Consider the following 26,021-nt stretch of genomic DNA (forward strand, 5'->3'; position numbering starts at 1 on the left):
AGGTACACTGTTGGAGCAATATTTAGAAAATGGAAGAAGCTAAACATGACGGTCAATCTCAATCGGAGTGGACCCCCTTGCAAGATATCACCTGGTGGGATCTCAATGATACTAAGAAAGGTGAGGAATCAGCCCAGGACTACACGGCAGGACTTGAGTCAATGACCTGACAAGAGCTGGGACCACTGTTTCCATAGTCACTGTTGGTAATACACTAAGACATCATGGTTTGAAATCCTGCATGGCACGGAAAATTCCCCTGCTTAAACCAGCACTTTTTAAGGCCCGTCTTAAGTTGGCCAATTACCATTTGGATGATCCAGAGGAGTCAAGGGAGAAAGTTTTGTGGACAGATGAGACCAAAATCAACCTTTTTGGTCATAATTCCACTATGCGTGTGTGGAGGAAGAAGAATGATGCGTACCATCCCAAGAACACCATCCTTACTGTGAAGCATGGGGGGGGTGGTACAGCATCATTCTTTGGGGGTGTTTTTCTGCTCATGGGACCGGACGACTGTACTGTACTGTACTTAAGGAGAGGATGACTGCAGCCATGTATTGTGAGATGTTGGCCAAAAACCTCCTTCCCTCAGTCAGATCATTATAAATAAATGATAAATGGGTTGTACTTGTATAGCGCTTTTCTACCTTCAAGGTACTCAAAGCGCTTTGACACTACTTCCACATTTACCCATTCACACACACATTCACACACTGATGGAGGGAGCTGCCATGCAAGGTGCTAACCAGCACCCATCAGGAGCAAGGGTGAAGTGTCTTGCTCAGGACACAACGGACGTGACGAAGTTGGTAGTAGGTGGGATTTGAACCAGGGCCCCTCGGGTTGCGCACGGCCACTCTCCCACTGCGCCACGCCGTCCCATGAAGATGAGTCGTGGCTGGATCTTCCAACATGACAATGACGCAAAGCACACAGCCTGGAAAACCAAGAAGTGTTTTCGTAAGAACCATATCAAGGTTCTGAAGTGGCCTAGCCAGTCTCCAGACCTAAATCCATTTGAAAATCTTTGGAGGGAGCTGAAAGTTTGTGTTACTCAGTGACAGCCCAGAAAACTGACTGATCTAGAGAAGAACTGTGTGGAGGAGTGGGCGAAAATCCCTCCTGCAGTCTTTGCAAAACTGGTGAAGAACTACAGGAAACGTTTGACCTCTGTAATTGCAAACAAAGGCTACTCTACCAAATATTAATGTTGGTGTTCAAATACCTATTTTGAGCTGTATCACACAAATAAATTGTTAAAAAATCATAGATTGTGATTTCTGGATTTTTCTTTTTAGGTTATCTCTCATGCAGTGGACAGGCACCTACCGTGAACATTTCAGACCCCTCCATGATTTCTAAGTGGGAGAACTTGCGAAATAGAAGGGTGTTCAAATACTTATGTTCTTCACTGTGTCACGCCTATGGATCATGTTTTGTTTTGGTCATGTTGGGTTTAGTTTTTTGGACACTCAGTTTTGCACTTCCTGGTTTGTTTTCGTTACCAGGCCAACTCATTAGTTTTCACCTTGTCTTCATGTCACGCCCCTGTCTTCTTGTCTCACACCTGTTTGAACTTATCATGTTCATTATTTAAGCAACAGTTACCTGTTAGTCAGCCTGGCAACTTGACCTCCTTCATGCCTCGCTATGCTGTTCATTTTGTCCACGCCACGTAAGTTTTGTTATTTATGCCACAGTGCAAGTGTTTTGTTTCATGTTTGTAGTTTGTAGCCTTTATCCTAGTCTTTTGTTTCATAGTCCAGTTTTTGTTCTTCCGCCCTCATGCGCACTTTTTGTTTATTTTTGTTATGAGTAAAATAAATATGTACCTACCTTCACGCCATCGTCGTTTCTACTCCATTCGCTTCGCACCTCGGGAAACAACCCAAGTCCAAGTCCAAGCCTGACAGTATGTTGCCAGCAGCAAAACTTTTTTCCTACAAGCGTCTTGGAGACCATGGAAGAAAATGGGAGTCGTTAGGAGCCATGGCGGAGCGAGACCTGACGTGGGGACCAAATGGCAAGCTAATTCCTATTAGCTCAATGTGGTCCGAGGACGGCTCTACGTCACCACAGTCCCGGAAGCGCCGCTCCAGACGGAACACGTCTGGGAAAGCTGCCGCGAGCCGATAGCACGCATCGCTCCCGCATGCTCCTCCCCCTTCGGGCGGAAATAGGCTGCAAGCCTGCCCGGCTTCTCCAGGATGATGTCACACCGTCGCCGGAGGAGCACATCACAGATGATTTTTTTTTTTTTTCTCAAATCTCTTTTCTGTCAGCCGCTCCCAACTAAGGACTCCATGTCCATAACAAAACATTATCAAAACATGTTCCTAAACTCTTTTTCTAATCAATCACAGTCATCTGAATTTCACTCAAGCGCCGCCCACATCACAAATATTTTTTTTTTTCATCCACTCAATCCAAAGCAGAAACTAAAAGACTTTTTGGACAATTTAAAGGCGAGGACTCTGCCCTCCTCCTCACCTCCCTCCGCCCACCCCGAGAGACTGTTCCAGATCGCGGTGAGCGTGTCTGGTATCCGCCCTTTGAGGGTGGGGGTAGGGCTGGGAGCGGTTAAGGTGGGGGCGCTCAGCCCCATGCCAAGCCACAGCCTCTAGCACAGCCGCTACCACAAGTTCTTCAGCGTGCCAAGCCACAGCCGCCAGCTCGCCCGCCACCACCAGTTCTTCGGCCTGCTAAGCCACAGCTGACAGCACGGACGCCACCACCAGTTCTTCAGCCTGCCAAGCCACAGCCTCTAGCACAGCCGCTACCACAAGTTCTTCAGCGTGCCAAGCCACAGCCGCCAGCTCGCCCGCCACCACCAGTTCTTCGGCCTGCTAAGCCACAGCTGACAGCACGGACGCCACCACCAGTTCTTCAGCCTGCTAAGCCACAGCCGCCAACACAGCTACCTCCACTGGTTTTCTGGCCCGCCAAGCCGAAACTACCTGCTATGCCACTTCCAACCACACCACGGCTAGCACCTGTCGCTACTCCAAGGCTAGCACCACGACTTGCTCCACGGCTAGCACCAAGTCCAAGGCTAGGACCAAGTTCAAGTCCACGTGCTAGCACCAAGTCAAAGTCCAAAGCTAGCACCAAGTCAAAGTCAAGGCTAGCACCAAGTCCACAGCTAGCACCAAGTCAAAGTCCACGGCTAGCACCAAGGCAAAGTCCACGGCTAGCAGCAAGTCAAGATCCAAGGCTAGCACCAAGTCCACGTCCAAGGTTAGCACCAAGTCCACGTCCAAGGCTAGCACCAAGTCCACGTCCAAGGCTAGCACCAAGTTCACGTCCAAGGCTAGTAACAAGTCCACGTCCAAGGCTGGCACCAAGTCCAAGGCTAGCACCAAGTCCACGGCTAGCACCAAGACCAAGTCCACACCAAGCACCAGTGCCTGCACCATGCCGAGCTCCGGTAGCTACATCACGTCAAGCTCCAGTACCTGCACCACGCAGGGTCCAAGTGCCTGTACCACAACAGGCACCAGTGCATGCTCCATGCCAAGTGCCGCCAGTCGCAGCTCCACGACGCCAAGCTCCAGTGCCACCAGTAGCAGCTCCATGCCAAGACCTGCCGCCTGACGCACAACGCCAAGACACTCCGCCTGAAGTTCCACGCCAAGACCTGCCGCCTGCCACGATGACGACGCGTCCGCCTCCTTTTCAGCCACGGATGTGGCCACTATGTGGTCGTCCGCCACGCCAAAGGCGCCAACCTCCTCGTCGGCCAGGGATATGGCCCTTTCGGGGTCGCCCACCTCGTCAGGTGCAGCGGGCCTCTACGCGTCGCCGCCACCTGACACTGCCCCGGTGATTTCGGGGACACGTGGTCTGGTGACCCACCGCCATGTACCCCTCCCGCCCTTCCATGACTCTCGATCATAGTATTGTTTTTGTTTTTTTGGACATCTGGGAGCTGTCCTTAACGGAGGGCTCTGTCACGCCTATGGATCATGTTTTGTTTTGGTCATGTTCGGTTTTGTTTTTTGGACACTCAGTTCCTGTTTTGCACTTCCTGGTTTGTTTTCGTTACCATGCCAACTCATTATTTTTCACCTTGTCTTCATGCCACGCCCCTTTCGTTTTTTCCCACACCTGTTCACACTTATCATGTTCATTATTCAAGCCACAGTTACCAGGTAGTCAGGCTGGCAACATCACCTCCTTCACGCTCTCGATTTTCTGCTTCATGCCTTACTATGCTGTTCATTTTGTCCACGCCACGTAAGTTTTGTTATTTATGCCAAAGTGCAAGTTTTTGTTATTCATGCCACAGTGGAAGTGTTTTTGTTTCATGTTTGTAGTTTGTAGCCTTTATCCTAGTCTTTTGTTTATTTCTGTTATGAGTAAAATAAATATGTACCTACCTTCACGCCATCGCCGGAATTGGATTGCATTGTTATGGTATTGCTGCGTAGTGGTTTGTTGGATTGATAAAAAACAATAAAAAAAATAAAAACTTTTTTTTTTTAAAATCCTAAAAATAAAAATAAATCGATTTTTAAAAAAAAAAAGAGAATCGATTCTGAATCGCACAATGGATTTTTGCCCACACCCCTAATAATTTTATATTTATATATATATATATATATATATATATATATATATATATATATATATATATATATATATGTATATCTATTTATATTAGTGGGGAAAAATCGATTCGCATACAAATCGAATCGAATACGTTGAGCAATTCAGAATCGATTCTCATTTTTAAAACCACTACACAGCAATACCATCACAATGCAATCCAATTCCTAAACCAAACCTGACCCAGCAACACTCAGAACTGCAATAAACAGAGCAATTGAGGGGAGAAACAAACACGACACAGAACAAACCAAAAGTACTGAAACAAAAAAGAATATTATCAACAACAGTATCAATATTAGTTATAATTTCAGCATAACAGAGATTAAAAATCCTTCATTGACATTATCATTAGACATTTATAAAAATTTAAAAAAAGAACAATAGTGTCACAGTGGCTTACACTTGCATCGCATCTCATAAGCTTGACAACACACTGTGTCCAATGTTTTCACAAAGATAAAATAAGTCATATTTTTGGTTCGTTTAATAGTTAAAACAAATTTCCATTATTGCAATCAGTTGATAAAACATTGTCCTTTATAATTATAAAAGCTTTTTTTTTTTAAAAATCTACTACTCTGCTTGCATATTGGCGGACTGGGGTCGATCCTGCTGAAATCCTATGTATTGGATTAATACAAAATCATTTTGAATCGGAAAAATATCGTTTTTAAATCGAGAATCGAATCAAATCGAATCGAATCAAATCGAATCGAAAAAAATCGATAAATTATCGAATCGTGACCCAAAGAATCAATATTGAATCGACTCGTGGGACACCCAAAGATTCGCAGCCCAAATAATTATATATACATAGTCGAGGTTTTTGTAGTTTATCCGTTATACAATACCTATCCATAAATGATTCAACCACAAACACCTAGCTGTGGTGCCTTTTCCCTCCATTTCTCCATGTTGTATTCCAAGCATACATCATGGTTGTACAGCTCGGGTCCCGACATAAAGGTCAGCAGCTCTAGGCTGTCCGTCTGTCTGGCTGCACTTCTCTCTTCTTCACTACCTCCTGAATGCCCAAATAAGGAAGGTTAGGCCACTCGGCAGCTGCTGCTTGAAAGGTCAGTAGAGAAGCATCTGTAATTCTGTCTTATGAGTAATACTTGTGTGCTACTTGGCTTTATACTTTTAGCAGGCCGTTGTCGTGTATGGAAAAACATTCCGGATGCAGCATTGTGGTGGCTGGGATGTAATGAGTGGTTGGGAGGCAGGAGTCCAAGTGGTTGTCGGTAAGGAAATGGACGATGGCGAAGGGGGGTTCCATTTTAACGATTGGCTCATTTAGAAGGTTAAAGGTTGTCATACTTGCCAAACTTGAGACCTCCGATTTCGGGAGCTGGAGGGGGGTGGTCGGGGGTGGGGAGGGGGCGTGGTTAAGAGGGGAGGAGTATATTTACAGTTGTTGTGTGCGCAGTTGTGCACTGCACTTTCTAAAGTAGATTGATTGAAACTTTTATCAATAGATTGCACAGTCCAGTACATATTCTGTACAATTGACCACTAAATGATAACACCGCAATAAGTTTTTCAACTTGTTTAAGTCGGGGTCCACGTTAATCAATTCATGGTACAAATATATACTATCAGCATAATACAGTTATCCCACAAGTAAATCATCATAGTATATATATTGAATTATTCACAATCCGGGGGGTGGGATGAGGAGCTTTGGTTGATATCAGTACTTCAGTCATCAACAATTGCATCAACAGATAAATGGACATTGAAACAGTGTAGGTCTTACTTAGTAGGATATGTACAGTGAGCAGAGAACATAGTGAGTTCAGATAGCATAACAACAAGTATATACATTACAAATACATTAGATTATTTACATTAAGTTATTTACAATCCGGAAAAATGGGATGTGTTTGTAGGAGGATTAGTAAAGGGTTGAAGTTGCCTGGAGGTGTTGTGGTGCATGTACAGTATATGGCAGTATGGTCATGTTTAAGAGTGTTACATGCTGTTTACAGCGGACGAACTGCCTTACGGTAGTGTGGTAGACGTAAACGTGACTGCTGTTGTTGTGTGTTGTTACTGCGCTGGGAGGACTTAATGAAACTGCCGAACAATAAACCCACATAAGAAACCAAGAACTCTTCCTCGATCATTCTACAGTTATAACGTCGTTGGGCAGACACGCTCTCAGACACGTCACTCAGGTCCTCATAGAGCTGGAGGGGGCGTGGCCTCCAGCGCCGCCTGAATTTCGGGAGATTTTGGGGAGAAAATTTGTCCCGGGTGGTTTTCGGTAGAGGCGCTGAATTTCGGGAGTCTCCCGAAAAATCCGGGAGGGTTGGCAAGTATAAAGGTTGTTTCTAAGAGAGGAAACACAGACAAGCTTCATCCTGGAAGACGTCGTTGCATTTCCATTGATAGCTGTTGACCCGTTTCAGCCTTAAAATATGAAGGAAATTATTCTGACCCCGCCCCCTTTCTCTCGGTGCACAATGAAGCGCAGGGATCAGAATGGACGGGAAAGAACGAGGATGGAGGGAGGATATGAAAATGAGAGACAAAGAATGTTGCCGATGCATCCTTCAGGGATCGACTCCGAGAGGAAATTTGACACACGGAGAGCGAAGGGATAGTGAGAGACAGCTGGGGAATTGAGCGTGTGAACTGGAAAAGGAAAGTAGGGGAAAGCACGCGTGTTGAAGAATAGATCTAAATTTAGACATGGAAATCAGAGGAGAGCAGCTGCCACCTTTTTTCTTTTCCTCAGGAGATACATTTAAATCAGGTCTGGGTGGGCAGGAGGGAGAACTCGCGGAGATGGTCAATTAGGCACACATGCCGGAGTGCATTGTTCTAATAAAACCATCACTGTGGCCCCTTTGGCCCTTTTTGGTCCCACTGGTCTGCTCGTGCTGGGGGATTCCTGGATGTCATCTGGCCTAAAAGACCTTTAGAACTTGAAGAAGATGCTTGTTTTGTAGGACAGGATGTGATGGAAATGGGTCAATGGGAGTATAGTGGTTCACATTGCAGACTCGGAGCCTATTTAGCATAATTATAAATAAATGATAAATGGGTTGTATTTGTATAGCGCTTTTCTACCTTCAAGGTACTCATAGCGCTTTGACACTACTTCCACATTTACCCACTCACACACACACACACATTCACACACTGATGGAGGGAGCTGCCATGCAAGGCGCTAACCAGCACCCATCAGGAGCAAGGGTGAAATGTCTTGCTCAGGACACAACGGACGTCACGACGTTGAAACTAGGTGGGGATTGAACCAGGGACCCTCGGGTTTCGCCCGGCCACTCTTCCACTACTCCCACGCCGTCCCAATTAGTCCTGTGCTTCCTGGCCTATCAAAAGTGTTTGCAGGAAACAGAAAAATGGCGTCCTCTGCCGTGGATAACAAACACTATACTTTCACATTGTAAAAAGTTTTAAACGACAAATGAAAATGAAGTCAAAACTGATAAATTGCTAAGTCGGTGTGTTGTTTTCTTTGTCTGTCTTTAAACGGGGATAACAAGATCTCACTCTGCGCATTGGTCGCAGCACCTGACCGCGTTTATTTAACCGTACAACGTTCAAACATCTTTTCAGTCGTTCTTGTGAATGACTGAAAATTCACGGACATCATTTCCCTACTCGCGACTCGCTAGTGAGGACGTTTTGCAAAGTATTACAAATTGAGAGGTCAAAAATATGAATACAAATAATATAGTATTATTTGTAATAATTATAAGTAATAATGATAAGTATCATTTTTACTTATATTATAAGTAATAATGATAAGTAATACTTATCATTATTACTTAATGACAAGTATTCCTTATTGACTCATTTATATGAGTAAAATATACAAAATACGAATTACAATCGCAATTAAAGAAAATTTGCATTTAGTTATATGCAGAATATATGCTGATCATCAGAACGGCCTCAATGCTGAGAGGAAAAAATGTACAGCAGGGAAGGGATTCATATGGCCCATACTTGAAAAGGGGGGTTAATCATTGTGTGATGCAGTCAGCTGAAAATCATGGAAAGCGCTACTCTACATAGGAACTGAAGCTGTGGTAAAAATTGAATTTGCCACAAAATATGTCAACACTCCACTGCCATCTGGCGGCTAAAGTGGATAGTTAAACACCCCAATTTATCACATTTGAGGTGTCAGGTAAACTGTGACGAATGGGGCCATGTGAATCTCCTTCTTACTGTTACTAATTAGCGCATGCAGTGTGATTAATCGAAACTAAAACTGTACTTTACCCACTCTTTGCGTGTTTATTTATTTATTTAGTGAGAGTGGTGAGAAAGGAAGTCACCTCTGCAGCTTCATCTTACGTATGCTTGTAATCATATACTGCATTTACCGTGGTCTACTCAGCAATTTAATTTTGTAATTGTACAGCTGATGGACGACTTACGGGCCAAAAAAAATGTTGCATTTCGGTGCCTGCTGGCGTTTTTTTTTTTTTTTTTTTAAATGATAAATGGTAAATCGGTTATCCTTGTATTGCGCTTTTCTACCTTGAAGGAACTCAGAGCGCTTTGACAGTATTTCCACATTCACCCATTCACACACACATTCACCCACTGATGGCGGGAGCTGCCATGCAAGGCCCTAACCAGCACTCATCAGGAACAAGGGTGAAGTGTCTTGCTCAAGGACACAACAGACGTGACAAGGTTGGTAGAAGGTGGGGATTGAACCAGGAACCCTCAGGTTTCTGGCACAGCCACTCTCCCATCTGCGCCACGCCGTCCCCCGCCGTTTTATTTTATGTTTGTTGTACATAAAAAAACCAACTTCTTGCAATATGCATTTTGGGTCATTCCAGCACTTGCTCGCAGTTAGTGCGAGTGTGTATGAATGTTCAGTGGTGGTCGGACAAGACATAAGCGTGAATTGGCAGATGTGTTTCCGCCAGTATACCCCAGGGCAGCTGTGGCTACAAATGTAGCTTACCACCATCAACTTGTGAATGTGGAGTGATTGAATGATGGGTTTTCAATGTTACAGACTAGAAAAATGCACTATATAAATCCATCCATCCATTTTCTACCGCTTATTCCCTTTCGGGGTCTTGGGGGGCGCTGGCGCCTATCTCAGCTACAATCGGGCGAAAGGCGGGGTACACCCTGGACAAGTCGCCACCTCATCGCAGGGCCAACACAGATAGACAGACAACATTCACCCTCACATTCACACACTAGGGCCAATTTAGTGTTGCCAATCAATCTATCCCCAGGTGCATGTCTTTGGAAGTGGGAGGAAGCCGGAGTACCCGGAGGGAACCCAAGCATTCACGGGGAGAACATGCAAACTCCACTTAGAAAGATCCCGAGCCTGGGATTGAACCCAGGACTGCAGGACCTTCGTATTGTGAGGCAGACGCACTAACCCCTCTCCCACCGTGAAGCCCGCACTATATAAATATGAATCCTTATTAGTATCATTATTTTTTTCAGCGTGTTGAAAAAGTAAGTTATGTTGATGCACTGCAGGACTGTCGTTAAAATTCCCTGAAAAAGTGTTACATAATGGTCTGCTGCATGTCTTGAAACATAGCAAAACACCACAGGTAGCATAATAACATGAAGGTGCAGTAAATGAGTGTTTCCATGGTGAAAGTTTGTCGATAAATGCAAAATCCTTTTTCAAATAAAGTAGGTTGATCAATTGCACATGCAGTCTTCACACGCTACACACACACTAATGATACAGGCAATGTCATGGTTTAATAACCTCATAGCTTGTAGCATAAGCGTACCATGCGATAATGTTACGATTGTGTTGTTGCTTCTTACAAAAAAAAAGGCAATATTGTCGTCTTTTTCACGGGTCAAATCAAGTTTATGCCGTCTCACATGCGCCCGCTTGCGGGTATTGATGGACAGCAAAGATGCAGACGTTACGCTGTGTTTACGTCAGTGTTTACTTTATCATTTGCACGGCAGAGCTACAAAAGAAAGGCGCTGGGGATTGCCGGACGGCAGATGGCGGCACCGTTCCGTGGCGGTTACGTATCGTTGGCGTTCCTCATCCTGTGGAAATTGGGGGTTAGAAATATGACATGTTTCCCTTCTTGTTTTATCTACCTGTTGTTACAAACCCCGTTTCCATATGAGTTGGGAAATTGTGTTAGATGTAAATATAAACGGAATACAATGATTTGCAAATCCTTTTCAACCCATATTCAATTGAATGCACTACAAAGACAACATATTTGATGTTCAAACTCATAAACTTTGTTTTTTTTTCCAAATTATAACTAACTTAGAATTTCATGGCTGCAACACGTGCCAAAGTAGTTGGGAAAGGGCATGTTCACTACTGTGTTACGTCACCTTTTCTTTTAACAACACTCAATAAACGTTTGGGGAGCTGAGAAAACTAAATTGTTGAAGCTTTGAAAGTGGAATTATTTCCCATTCTTGTTTTATGTAGAGCTTCAGTCGTTCAACAGTCCGGGGCCTCCGCTGTCGTATTTTACGTTTCATAATGCGCCACACATTTTCGATAGGACACAGGTCTGGACTGCAGACGGGCCAGGAAAGCACCCGCACTCTTTTTTTACAAAGCCATGCTATTGTAACACGTGCTGAATGTGGCTTGGCATTGTCGTGCTGAAATAAGCAGGAGCGTCCATGAAAAAGATGGCGCTTAGATAGCAGCATATGTTGTTCCAAAACCTGTATGTAACTTTTAGCATTAATGGGGCCTTCACGGATGTGTAAGTTACCCATGCATTGGGCACTAATGCACCCCCATACCATCACAGATGCTGGCTTTTGAACTTTGTGTCGATAACAGTCTGGATGGTTCGCTTCCCATTTTGTCCGGATGACACAATGACCAATATTTCCAAAAACAATTTGAAATGTGGACTCGTCAGACCACAGAACACGTTTCCACTTTGCATCAGTCCATCTTAGATGATCTCTGTCCCAGAGAAGCTGGCGGCGTTTCTGGATGTTGTGGATAAATGGCTATCGCTTTGCATAGTAGAGCTTTAACTTGCACTTACAAATGTAGCGACGAACTGTATTTAGTGACAGTGGTTTTCTGAAGTGTTCCTGAGCCCATGTGGTGATATCCTTTAGAGATTGATGTCCGTTTTTGATAGAGTGCCGTCTGAGGGATCGAATATCACAGTAATTCAATGTTGGTTTCCGTTCATGCTGCTTATGTGGAGTGATTTCTCCAGATTCACTGAACCTTTTGATGATATTATAGACCATAGATGTTGAAATCCCTAAATGTGTTGCAATTGCACTTTGAGAAACATTGTTCTTAAACTGTTTGACAATTTTCTCACACAGTTGTGGACAAAGGGGTGTACCTCGCCCCATCCTTTCTTGTGAAAGACTGAGCATTTTTTGGGAAGCTGTTTTTATACCCCATCATGGCACCCACCTATTCCCAATTAGCCTGCACACCTGTGGAATGTTCCAAATAAGTGTATGATGAGCATTCCTACACTTTATCAGTATTTATTGCCACCTTTCCCAACTTCTTTGTCACGTGTTGCTGGCATCAAATTCTAAAGTTAATGATTATTTGCAACAACAAAAAAATGTTAATCAATTCGAACATCAAATATGTTGTGTTTGTAGCATATTTAACTGAATATGGGTTGAAAATGATTTACAAATCATTGTATTCCGTTTATATTTACATCTAACACAATTTCCCAACTCATATGGAAACGGGGTTTGTATTTTTATGAGAGATGGGTCATCATGCACTTCCACAAATGCAGGGCGGCCTGAAAAAGTGAAGTAGCATTGGGAGGTACTTGACGTAAAAATGAGGGTAAAGTAGGTGATGTGCAAAGAGAGGTAGAAGTGAGGACAGTGGCTGGTAAATCACAAGGCCAGAGCACGCTTCATGCAAAACTTCCATGAATAAAACATAATTCTCTCCTCCCCACGCTCCGATCCATTTGCTTCCTCCTCCTCCTCCTCCTCCTTCTCTTTTCCTCTATCTCTTATGTGCATGATTAACCTTGGGAGGCCTTAATCAACGCTGGAAATGACCCGTGCTCTTTGACTTACCTCCTCGCACCCCCCCACCCCCCCCCCCACCTCCTTCTCTCTCCTCCCTCCGTACTGTTGATCTCAATTGGGGTGTCATTAAATGCCAAACAAAGGTAAAGGAACTGAATCTAATACTGTGGCATGGAATTCAGTTCTAAAATAATCCATCCGTATTTGTGTTCCCTTTATGAGCTTCTCCTGGGGGGTGAAGATGAGAGTTAAGTCAGGGATGAATAATCTTCCTAGCCTAAGCCTTTATCCACACAGCCTTTAAAGCACATCCTCTGGGGATGGGAACAGGGATGGATTTATTTTTATTTACGTGTTCCCGCTAACACATACACACTTGCAACATATGGCGCTGTCTGTGGTGCTGAAAAGCATCGGGCCTCTCCACAGCCCTCCGAGCTTAACTGGGTTTACACGTGAATTGCCTAATTGTCTCGTGTCTTGGTGTTTTGTTTCTGTCAGAGGATGCAGGTATTGCCCACACGGGTCCTCGGAGAGCAGCTTTTAATTTGTTTTCTCTCAGCGTAGCAAGCTCTCAGGGTCGCTACCGCGGGCTAAATGCACCCTCGAATGTTACGGTCCATTTCAGTACACAGAGCTAAAATGGCTGTATCCATATACGTACATATCTATGTATGTCGACCAACAGGGAAAAAAAAAAGGAAACATATGCCCACCGCTCTTCATCACAACATGGCCAAATAACACCGATGATGATGGCGTTGATTGGGTCTCACACGTGCTTCTCCTGTTGCAGGTGTCAGCGGTCAGTACCCTCTGGTGCAGAATGTCACCGTGACAGGGGGCGGGACGGCCAATATGACCTGCCGTGTGGAGTACAACGACAACACCTCCCTCCAGTGGTCCAACCCGGCACAGCAGACCCTCTTCTTTGGCGACAAGAAAGGTGAGGAGATGCATGGAGACAAGACTGTTTGTGTTTGACATGTGCACACACACACACACACACACACCTGGCTTAAGAAAGAATCAATATTGAACATTCTATATTTTATATTTGTGTGTCATGACATTATTCAACAAATAAAACACAGATTGTTATTATTTCAATGATTATTGTTAACAAAAAATATTAATGCTCTGTTTTGATGGGCAGTGCTTATAAACCAGGGGTGTCCAAAGTGTGACCCAGGGGCTATTTTTAGCTTGCAGCTTTTTATTTTTTATTTAAATGAATGCATTAATAATTATCTAATGATTTAATAAGCTGCGATGAGGTAGAGACTTGTCCAGGGTGTATCCCGCCTTCCGCCAGATTGTAGCTGAGATAGGCACCAGTGCCCCCGGCAACCCCAAAGGGAATACGCGGTAAAAAATGGATGGATGGATAATTTAATATTGATTACATTTAACACTAACAACTATTTTCTTTTTCACCTTTAACACAAAAGCTAAGGTAACTTTTTTTTTTCCAAATAGCTTTGCAAACTGTGTACATACATCTACTGATGCCTCTGGACACATCTTCAGTGATATGCCTGGAATCATAATTTGCAAACAAATAGTTTTTTTAGCATATGTACTGTCATGGTCAAAAGTGTACATACAGTGGGGCAAAAAAGTGCAAGTTCTCCCACTTAAAATGATGACAGAGGTCTGTAATTTTCATCATGGGTACACTTCAACTGTGAGAGACAGAATGTGAAAGAAAAAGACAGGAATTCACATTGTTGGAATTTTAAAGAATTTATTCGTAAATTATGGTAGAAAATAAGTATTTGGTCAACCATTCAAAGTTCTCACTGATGGAAGGAGGTTTTGGCTCAATATCTCACGATACATGGCCCCATTCATTCCTTCTTTAACACGGATCAATCGTCCTGTCCCCTTAGCAGAAAAACAGCCCCAAAGCATGATGTTTCCACCCCCATGCTTCACAGTAGGTGTGGTGTTCTTGGGATGCAACTCAGTATTCTTCTTCCTCCAAACACGACGAGTTGAGTTTGTACCAAAAAATTCTATTTTGATTTCATCTGACCACATGACATTCTCCCAATCCTCTGCTGTATCATCCATGTATCCATTTTGGTACAAACTCAACTCGTCGTGTTTGGAGGAAGAAGAATACTGAGTTGCATCCCAAGAACACCACACCTACTGTGAAGCATGGGGGTGGAAACATCATGCTTTGGGGCTGTTTTTCTGCTAAGGGGACAGGACGATTGATCCGTGTTAAGGAAAGAATGAATGGGGCCATGTATCGTGAGATTTTGGTGCCAAAACCTCCTTCCATCAGTGAGAGCTTTGAATGGTTGACCAAATACTTATTTTCCACCATAATTTACAAATAAATTCTTTAAAATTCCTACAATGTGAATTCCTGGATTTTTTTCACATTCTGTCTCTCACAGTTGAAGTGTACCTATGATGAAAATTTCAGACCTCTGTCATCATTTCAAGTGGGAGAACTTGCACAATCGGTGGCTGACTAAATACTTTTTTGCCCCACTGTATGTACAGTTATGGTCAAAAGTGTACATACACTTGTAAAGAACATAATGACTGTTGTGAGTTTCCAATAATTTCTACAACACTTAGTGTTTGGAGCTCATATTTGTTGGTCACAAAAAACATTCATAAAGTTTGGGTTTTTTAATGAATTTTTTATGGGTCTACTGAAAATGTGACCAAATCTGCTCAGTCGAAAGTATACATACAGCAATGTTAATATTTGGTTACATTTCCCTTGGCAAGTTTCACTGCAATAAGGTGCTTTTGGTCGCCATCCACAAGCTTCTGGCAAGCTTCTGGTTGAGTTTTTGACCTCTCCTCTTGATAAAATTAGTGCAGTTCAGCTAAATTTGTTGGTTTTCTAGACTTGTTTCTTCAGCATTGTCTACACGTTTAAGTCAGGATTTATACATGTAGACGTTTAATTCAGGACATAATTCTGATTTAAGTCAGGACTCAATTCTAGCCTGTTAAATCAGGCTAGAATTAAGGTTTTAGAATGGCCTTCCCAAAGTCCTGACGCAAACGTGTGGACAATGCTGAAGCAACAAGTCCATGTCAGAAAACCAACACATTTAGTTGAACTGCACCAATTTTGTCAAGAGGAGTGGTCAAAAATTAAATCAGAAGCTTGCCAGAAGCTTGTGGATGGCTACCAAAAGCTCCTTATTGCAGTGAAATTTCCCAAAAGACATAATATTAACTTAAATAATGATCAAATATTAACAATGCTGTTTGTATACTTTTAATCCAGTAGATGTGGTCACATTTTCAGTAGACCCTTAATAAATTCATAAAAGAACCAAACTTCATGAATGTTTTTTGTGACAAACAAGTATGTGCTCCAATCAATCTATCATAAAAAAATAAGAGTTGTACTTAATTATTGGAAACTCAAGACTGCCATGACAAGCGTATGTAAACTTTTGACCTCAACTGCATATATATATTTAGGGTCTGATATACTAAGATCCAAATACCAGAGTGTGGAAGCTATAAACTTGTGTGTACGATTAGTAGTTGTGTACAATTGATAAGTGGTGCAAAAATCAAGCCTTTTAAGTCATCCATTAACTAAAAAAATACAAAATCATATTGCTAAATCGGTAAGAAATGTCTAAAATATTATTTTTGATACTCCATATATGCTGACAATATAAGTTACAGCCATTTCTGCGCAACTGCCAATTTGCACGTCCTTTCACAATGTGCTAAATAAAGACGCAAAACAGGGGCCGCAGAACAGCGTGGACTTTGATAAATCACACTGCGTGTGCTAAGTAACTGCATTGGCACTTTCTCCTCCTAGTGTTGTGAGTGTTCTGATGATCAGCACGCATATTCTTCAGGACAAAATGGACTGCGTTTCTTATCTTTCTCACTTGAGAGTGACGCAATACTCTGCGCACAAGTTTAGAAGATAAACGTTACATGCGTTTCACTACACGCAAACCTTTAGTGGATCAGACTCTTAATGGAAAACACGTATTTAAGTGGCCCCTCTGCATTCTTTCATTCACTCCTGCTGTAAAGTATGTGTATGTATGTATTTGCAGCTTTTTCTAATGTGGTTCAGAGAGCTATTATAGTATAGGTTCTTATGATGTTGCACATGTGTAACTATTGCTGTGGCCCTTGTGTGAGGCCTTACAGTGAGACCATTTGCTGCCATGGCAACCGTAGAGGACCTTATTTTTACACTGTTGCCCCCACTTTTGTTTCTGCCTATGAGTGTGGCTATAATGGCCTCTACTATTGCATTGAGTGTCTTACTGTTAATCATATACATTACCGTATTGTTCGTAAAAATATCAAATTTTTGAGCTATGATATGTTTGGGGCAGCACGGTGGAACAGGGGTTAGTGCATGTGCCTCACAATACGAAGGTCCTGAGTAGTCCTGAGTTCAATGCCGGGCTCGGGATATTTCTGTGTGGAGTTTGCATGTCCTCCCTGTGACTGGGTGGGTTCCCTCCGGGTACTCCGGCTTGCTCCCACTTCCAAAGACATGCACCTGGGGATAGGTTGATTGGCAACACTAAATGGCTCCTAGTGTGTGAATGTTGTCTATTTTTGTTGGCCCTGCGATGAGAGGGCGACTTGTCCAGGGTGTACACCACCTTCCGCCCGAATGCAGCTGAGATAGGCTCCAGCGACCCCCCACGACCCCGAACGGTACAAGGGGTTGAAATGGATGGATGGATGATATGTTTGAAATTGTCTAGGGCAGATTTTTTTGTTCCTTTCTTTACTTCCATACGCCACCCTATAGGGAAAGTTTGCGTCACATTTTGGACACGCTGTTGTTCTGCTCTGTTGTCAGTGCTCTTTTGCTTACCCTACTTGTTGCTAGGTGGCCTGATTTTGACACCTGTTTCTGTTTGGTGATTGGTGTCTCCACCTGCTGCCGCCACTAATCACGTTCCTTCTTATACCGGTTTCATCCCACCAGTCCTTGCCGGGATTTTTATTCGCTAATCGCGACAGGTGCATTTTCCATTCAGGTTGTTCGCCTCTGGCGATTGTTATTTTGGTTCTGCCTCAGCTACTATTTGGTATTTTAGCTTCACGCTACAATCTTTTGCTCCCGTTTATCATGCGTAGTTAAGTAGCTAAACTTGTGTATGTTGCCGGTGTAATGAATTAAAAGCCTCTTATCTGCAAGTTGCTGCTGACGCTGCCTGTCCTGCATCTTGAGAAAACAACCATGGTCCAATTCGACCTGAACATAACGCACACAGACCTGGTCTCGTGTGGCGGCATCATGTGATGCATCATTGTTTACTGTCAGTGTGTTGGTAAAAAGCTGGAAGCTGTCGTGCTTCTGGACTCTCTTGCACTCATTTGCACACATTAACCTTCGTTTTCCTACTCTGGATGGCAGAGAACAGCCATATTTAGAAGGTCAAGTCAAGTCACATTTGATGTAAACAGCACCGATTCGTTCAAACATGAAAGAAACAACAACTAGTACTGTACAGCGTAACCTCGATTTACACACCTAATTGGTTCTTCAACAGGGTTTGTAAATCGAACAGTTTGTACATTGAAGTACAAAATCATGAATAATGACTTCCAGACAGTTTTAGTTCAAGTTTGTACACTTTGAACACAATATAAAGCACTACACAGTACTATATACGTAACAAACATAACAAGGAGTGATAGATCAACTTCCTTTTAAACAACAACAGCTAGCTTAGTTGCTTACTGCTTAGTAACTCCTCCTTCGCAGCCGCCCTGCCAACACACACACACACACACCGTCACTAGCCCTGTGGTGCACTCACAGTTCATTGGATGTTTTAAGCCAGGTTGCTAAATGGTTAGGAATAAAATATTGAATCCACTATAACTTGTCAGTTAATCTTCTTGGCTTGCAGCGGAAAGGAGGGGGAGGTGAATGGCAGTGTCGACAACGCTGCAGATGCCTCCTGAATGTTTTAAGCCAGTGGTCCCTAACCTTTTTGTAGCTGCGAACTGGTTAACGCTTGATAAGTAGTTTAGTTTTTTTGTTTTTTTTTCTTTGTCATGAAAAATGGAGGTTTTTTGTCATGAAAAGGGAGGTTTTTTTGGTTGGTGCACTAATTGTAAGTGTATCTTGTGTTTTTTCTGTTGATTTAATAAAAAAATACAAAAATATAAATAAATACAAAAATTTATTTAAAATAAAATAAAAATAAATAAATAATTCTTCTGCGGCCCGGTACCAATCCGGTGGTTGGGGACCAAAGTTTTAAGCCACACATCGCAAGGCCTTTGCTTCCTCTGGCCTCATATTGAGCGAGCAAAACTAGAGCAATTCCGTAAAAAGGCTAAAAACAAAAACAAAGCTCCAGCTAAATTAATACAAGATATTTTCATGGAACCAATTAAGCTGGCAAGTTGAGTTACCACTGTACAGTACATGCGCTGTTTGCGGTCTACCACTTTAAATATACCCTTTCCACGCTCTGATTGCCTCAAAGATTAGTTCTACCTTGTAATCCCTGTTCATGTAAAAGAAGGAACGATCAGTAAGTGCTAAATATATACTTTAAAAACGGTGGCAGTGTTTTTTCTTACACTTTGAACCCTGCGGCTTATAAAACGGTCCGACTAATTCACCGATTTTTCTTCGCTGATGTCCGTAATAAAACTATTTGTTTGTGTGTTTTTAAAAAAAAAAAAAGCAATTACTCTGGGGATGATTGTATGTGCAATGGCGCTATCTTTTGGACGTGTTCGCTCACTCCTTCCATTTCCACCTTAGTAAAGTAGAAGTAGTAGAAGTAGAGTGCCGTTCAGTCTTCTAATCATCCGTAGTGTTTCTACTCGTATTGAGTATTCATTCATAACTCCAAGCAATGTTGGTAAGAGATATCTGTAGGACTGTTTTCATGCATATTTGTACGTGCTATTGTAATGTAATGATGCAAGCTTCACAAATTCCTCAGTAAATTCACCAAAATGTCTCCGTGGAGTTATTGAGTCAGTTTAGCCGATTGGAGAGCTAGCTTCCGCAGCTAGTGGGTCAATGACAATGACTTCTGTTTTGTTCGATCATCCATTTTACTGCCGTGTTACAGAGACTGTTTAAAAACAAGAAATATTCTGTAAATGTTTATTTACAGAATATTTCTTGATAAATAGCTCATATGACAGACTAACAGACTAATAGACTAAAAAAACTCCTTTGTCCCACACGCCTTTAGACTGTACAACTCCTCTCTTGGGGGCAGGGGGGTACTACAATGACAGAACTCTAGTACGCATCCATCCAGTTAATACCAAAATGGATACATGGATGATACAGCAGATGATTGGGAGAATGTCATGTGGTCAGATGAAACCAAACTAGAATGTTTTGGTACAAACTCAACTCGTCGTGTTTGGAGGAAGAAGAATACTGAGTTCCATCCCAAGAACACCATACCTACTGGAAAGCATGGGGGTGGAAACATCATGCTTTGGGGCTGTTTTACTGCTAAGGGAACAGGACGATTGATCCGTAATAGGAAAAAATGAATGGGGCCATGTATCCTGAGATTTTGGCCCAAAACCTCCTTCCATCAGTGGGAGCTTTGAATGGTTGACCAAATACTTATTTTCCACCATGATTTACAAATAAATTCTTTAAAATTCCTACAATTTGAATTCCTGGATTCTCTGTCTCTCACAGTTGAGGTGTACCTATGATGAAAATTACTGACCTTTGTCATCATTTTAAGTGGGACAACTTGCACAATCTGTGGCTGACTAAATACTTGTTTGCCCCACTGTATATCTGCGGTTTATAATCCAGTGCTGTTAATATAAGGAAAAACATTTAATGGGTGCGGCATATAAACCAGTGCGCTCTATAGTCTGAAAAATATGGTATATATTGTAAAAAAGCTAAGAAAGCTTTGAACTCTCACTGTGTGTTTCTAACTAAAAACTCAAAAATCCACCATCTTTTTGTGCATTACTCAAAGACAACGACTGAAATGCATTCCAACATGTGGGCGCAGCTCAATGTTTTAATGGTTAATAAGTAGAAAAGGTTTATTCCTGACCTTTTACTCTCTCTTCGGTTAAGTTCCCGTAAAGAGGATTCATGGATGTTATTTTGCGGGTGCAGACCCGCTGACTGATTTTGTGCCGCGGCGTCTCACTGCACCATTAGTGGAGTGTAATAGAGTATGAATCACACTCTCTTGTAAGTGTCTGGATTAAGCACATATGGGATTTACACGCTTTTCTTCCATTATCCTCTCTCTCACACCGGCTGCCCACTGGCTGGCGTGTCTGTTTTGTGTGTTTTGCTTGTGTGTGCCTTTCTCTGCACTTTTTTTTGACTGCATGCACAAGCAAATTTCCTAGAGCCTCAGTCAGAGCAGCTGTAAAAAAATGAAAAAAATAAAGAAGGACTGAACATCAAATTCAACAGTTGATGTGCTCTGTGGGTTGTTCTATATCGCCCGAGGAGCGAGAGGTAGGGGGTTTGGTTCGGGGGTGTATTCTGTGGCATTTCCAATGCGGAGCTGTGAGATTGGAAATGAAAAAGCCCAGGAAGTCGCTCCTATTATCAGCCCACAACTGACAACTGAGACCCCGCTATTGCATGGCAGTTTTTAGGGGGGTTTAGCCTTGTGTGTGTTTTTAGGGCGAGGGGATGTTGTCTCGCTGATCGTGCCATTTCTCATGCACATGCTGATGGGCGCGCTGAGATGCCGAGTGTTTCCAAAGTGCCAAAGGCGGTGTGAGAAGATGTTTGAGCTGCAAGCGCCTGTGAACGCAGTGGCTTCCAGATTAATGTTGCTTTCTGCCTGTTGGGAAGAAGATGAGGATTAGGGGCAGGCACACTGTTTGCTCAAATCTACACCACAACCACCAGTGTGGCTTTTTGTGTACTTTTGCTGAGTTCAAGTCAGTTTTTTTTCCATTATGACAACATTCGGTATACTGGTCTAATAAAAGGGATTGAGGACAAGGACATAATGTACTGTCGGTTTCCAATATTATTCCATCCCAGAATTGCTGATAAAACTGAGTTGTATGAAAAATCAAACAATGTACAGTAACATTCAGGATTATAAACCGCGACTTCTTTCCTATGCTTTAAACCCTGCGGCTTATAAAACAATGCGGCTAACTTATGGATTTGTATTTGCTAACGGCCATCAGGTTTTCCATCCATCCATTTTCTACGGCTTGTCCCTTTCCCGGTCGAGAGGGGTGCTGGAGCCTATCTCAGCTGCATAGGGGCAGAATGCGGGGTATTGAATTCAACAAATAGTTTTCAACAGACACTGAAGAGGTGTGTTATTGTAAGTGTTATGGAGCTGTCACGCCAAATTTCTTACCCCCTACAAAAACCTTCCCCCCGGAAGAAACTACTTGAAGGACCCCAATGAGGGTGGAAGGACCTTAAAGCAGCCCACACAGCTGCCTGTTTTAAAAGCATTATAATTGGCTGATTGTCATAGGTGAAAAATAACGGTGAGGAAAAAATATTAGCATTTCAGCTTGCTAACCTTTCAAGCTATTTTTGTTTCGCTAATTTTGCAGCTGTAACACTTAGCGGTGAGGAAAAATATTAGCATTCCAGCATTCTAACCTGTCAAGCTATTTTTGCTTTGCTAATTTTGCAGCTGTAACCCTTAAGAGTCATATAACTTGGTATTGTCACGCCCTCATTGGGGTCCTTCAGGCATTGGAGGGGCTGTCATGCCAAATTTCTTCCGGGGGGAAGGTTTTTGTAGGGGGGAAGAAATTTGGCATAACAGAGCCATCTTTTCATTGTAAGTGCTGCGGGGTAAACGTCTACAGTGTCTCCTTCTTTATAGTGCTTTCAACCGGAAGCACAAGTGCCGTTCTGTCTTCTAGTCATCTGTAGCGTTGCAACTCGTATGGATTCTTCATTAATCACTCCAAGCAACGTTTGTGTCATGAAGGGGTCGCAGCTTGCTGCGGGGTCGTTCTCCCAGGAAAGCAGACGGACTACTCGGGACAAAGCTTGCAGATAAAAACATGATTTAATCTTGACCGAAAAAAAGGAACCAACAAAAAGGCGCACAAGGCGAGAAAACAACTTAGACCTAGCTATGGACAAGAAAAAAAAGACACTAACTATGGCATGAATAAACAAAAACTTACTTGGCATGGCATGAAACATGACAAGAGCAAAAGCAAGAATACCACTATAAACAGAGCATGAAAAGATCAATGATGCCAGGCCGACTGACTGGCAAAGACAAGCTTAAATACTGCCTCTGATTAGTGCTCGGGAAGCAGGTGAGCGGGCGAGCACTAATCAGAGACAGGTGAACTCATTGATTAACCATGGCAACCAAAACAAACAGGAACTAAAGGATTCCAAAACCTACAGAAAATACAAAAACATGATCCGAACCACGAATCATGACAGTTTGTAAGTTTTACAATGTAACTAAAACAATTCATACTTACTTGACCGTCCTATGTGTCATGTCTGTAGGAGTGTTTTCATGCATATTAATATGTGCTATCGTTGTTATGATCTGTTGCACCAGGTTGTTTTTGTTATATTATTCCCCTGAGTTTAGTGTATTGTTTTTGTTCCTTGCACCACGCGGCTCCTTTGTTCACTTTCCATTGCTAGGTACGCTGGCTTCCCACCGGTTTCTAGTTGGACACTTGGGACTCACACCGGTTGCCCATCCTTATCACTAATCAGTCCCCGTTTTTATATCTGTCTCCACCAGGCTTGAGTGCTGGACAGTTCGTTACACGCGACTGTGTTTTGTTGATTTTGTTGGTTTCACTATGCTAATCATCATGCCACGCTGAGCACCTAAGTTGTGTTACGTGTCCTCGTTAATTGAAATAAAGAAACTGTGGAGGTCTTGCTCCTCCGGGTTCTTCAGACCACCAAAAACGGACATGACAGCCTCGTTCATCTTTGAGAACAATGTTTTTTTTTCACTAAATGTTCTTTCTGTTGCTTTTCAGCCATCAGTTTCTGTCACTGTCTCTCTCTCGCTCGTGCTTGTGTTCTTCTTGGCTCTCCACAATCAACAACCACTCCCTCCTTCCCGCCTGATGTCTTTAACAAAGTGACAGGTGATTTGATAAACGTGCCCAGGTGGGCCATCTACGTACCTGTCGCTGATCTCGAAGTAGGTCCTGGCACACCCCGCTCCGCTGCAGGTCCACAGGCCACGCCCCCCCACCCAAAGAAACATCTTACCTGCATACTGCCTGAGGTTCTCCGCGTTATTGGAATTTCAAACACTTCACAACATGCTAGCATAGAACAGAATGGACCAACCGTCAAGCGATTCGAAGGGTGACCTCTCGTTCGAGGGACAATAGGAGTGGAACCGGCGACAGCTGGAGGCGTTGGAGGCCGAGGGTCTCTGCTGCTTGAGCGAGGAGGACTAGAGTTGGAATTAAGGGACCCGATGGCGAAGGCGTCCCAGTCTACTCCCTTCCGTCTAGCTACAACGGCAATCTTTACACTTAAGCCTATCCACGCCAGCGGAAGCCGACCTCAGTGGGTTTGGCCCGCCAAAGACATCAAGACATCCAGGACCCACGGATTCCTCAACTGGGTCGAAGCGAGGGGCAGACCGCTTGAACTCACTCACAGCCAAAATTTGGCAATCCCAATCCTCTTTTCGCCAAATGCTTCATATCTGGGGCTGCCGATCAGTCAGACAACAGATCGGACACGTGTTCTTCGCAGAAAATGACAAAAGAAGAATCCTAAAGGAAAGGAAACTGTAGCCCCCTTGCCTTGGTATTCCTCTGAGGACGAGGAATACCAGAACATCTCTCCCGACGGTTTGGAAATGTGGAACTCTCTAATGTCCAAGATTACAGAGGCAGAGACCCGAGTCAGTTTCATTAATTCACTGAAACGTCACCTTGGACTTATTGAGTCCGTTTAGCTGATTGGAGAGCTTGCTTCGGTAGCTAGTGAGTCCATAATGATGACTTCAGTTTAGTTTGATCAGCCGTTTTACTGCCGTGTAACAGGCACCATTTGGAAACAATTAAGGCATGTAATTAAACATTTACAAAATATTTCTGTGTAAATAACTCATTTAACAACGTGGTTTATTGTACGGTGCGGGATAGTAGATGGGAAAAAACTAATTTCCTAAAAATGTTGTGAGTGAAACATACATACGTCCTGTAGTCAGTAAAGGCAGTATCGACAATGCTGTAGAAACTTCCTGAACGTTCCAAAGATTGCATGTTTTTTTTTTCTAGCCTAATATTGAGCTATAAAAAAATAGAAATCTGTTGTTAAAGGCTAAAAAAACATTTAAAAAACACATGGACTAGCAATTAGCACAATAGCTACAGTAAGAGCTGCACTGTAGTGCTGGCTGAATGAGCACCGGAGATCAATCAGCCCGACCCCAATGGCTGTGCTGCCGGGCACAAGATGGCTGCACTGCGAGGCACACAATGGGTGGATGAAACGTTTGTACTCTGAAACAAGGTTCATACACTAAATCATATTTTCATCCGGCCTTTGGATCGTAAATCCAAGAAGTAATACAATAAGCGCTTCGTAAATTGAGGTTCTTTCTTGAGCTCTATAGTGTTTGTCACCATCTCAGTGCTGGTACTCATGGTATTGTCAAGAAAGCACAAACATCGTCTGTGTGCTTGTATCACTTTGTTCGTGAACAACTCTAAGGCTCACGTTGACTTTGAATGGACTATTACTGTATGCTGCAACCTTATTTGGCTCCATGATGTGTTATTTTCTGAAGAGATTAACTCAACAACATAGGTTTAACTGTACTAGAAAGAAGGTGAAACTTGTGTGTAACATTTGCTGTACGGTTAATTATTAACTAGTTTGTGGTCTTAATTAGGGCTGGGCGATATATCGATACACTCACTATATCGCGGGTTTGTCTCTGTGCGATATAGAAAATAACTATATCGTGATATTCGAGTATACGTCCTCATGCAGTTGCTTTTTGCTGCGGGCATTATACAACAGGCTCTTCACACCCTGTTGTGTCTCCTTCTCACAGACAGCAAGCACACCTTCTGACATACATTACATACTGTCACGCCATGCGTCACATACGTATACGCCCTCGCGGAGCAGAGAGGTAGCAGACTGGCTGACGTCAGCTGTAACGCTAGCGGAGCCGTGCAAGTGGTAATACGAGAGAAAGAAGGTGCAAATCTGGTAACAAATGAAGGAAGAATTAATTCCCAAGAAAAACAGCAGGGGGTCCATCGTCTGGTGGTGGTTTGGCTTCATTGGGAATATGTCCAACTGACAACCGTAATTTGTCAAGTGTGGGGCAGAAGCGTTGCTACAAAAAGTAGCATCACTGCTAATATGTAGCATAATTTAAAAAAGTCACCTGCTATAGAAAGAAGAGTGCTTACTCCGCATGTCAACATCTCCATTC

The 26,021-nt window shown here is 43.0% G+C and overlaps 1 protein-coding gene across 4 annotated transcripts in view; it reads left to right on the top strand.

The window, feature by feature from the left end:
• The window catches only part of cadm2a (cell adhesion molecule 2a), a 602,573-nt gene that overhangs the window by 436,432 nt on the left and 140,120 nt on the right, over positions 1-26,021 (top strand). For all 4 annotated transcript variants that reach the window (XM_061898582.1, XM_061898583.1, XM_061898585.1 and 1 more), the window contains one exon: positions 13,415-13,564. In XM_061898582.1, the coding sequence (XP_061754566.1) occupies positions 13,415-13,564 (150 nt within the window). The remainder of the gene's footprint in view (positions 1-13,414; positions 13,565-26,021) is intronic.

The sequence above is a fragment of the Nerophis ophidion genome, linkage group LG04 (assembly GCF_033978795.1).
Source record: "Nerophis ophidion isolate RoL-2023_Sa linkage group LG04, RoL_Noph_v1.0, whole genome shotgun sequence".
NCBI lineage: Eukaryota > Metazoa > Chordata > Actinopteri > Syngnathiformes > Syngnathidae > Nerophis > Nerophis ophidion.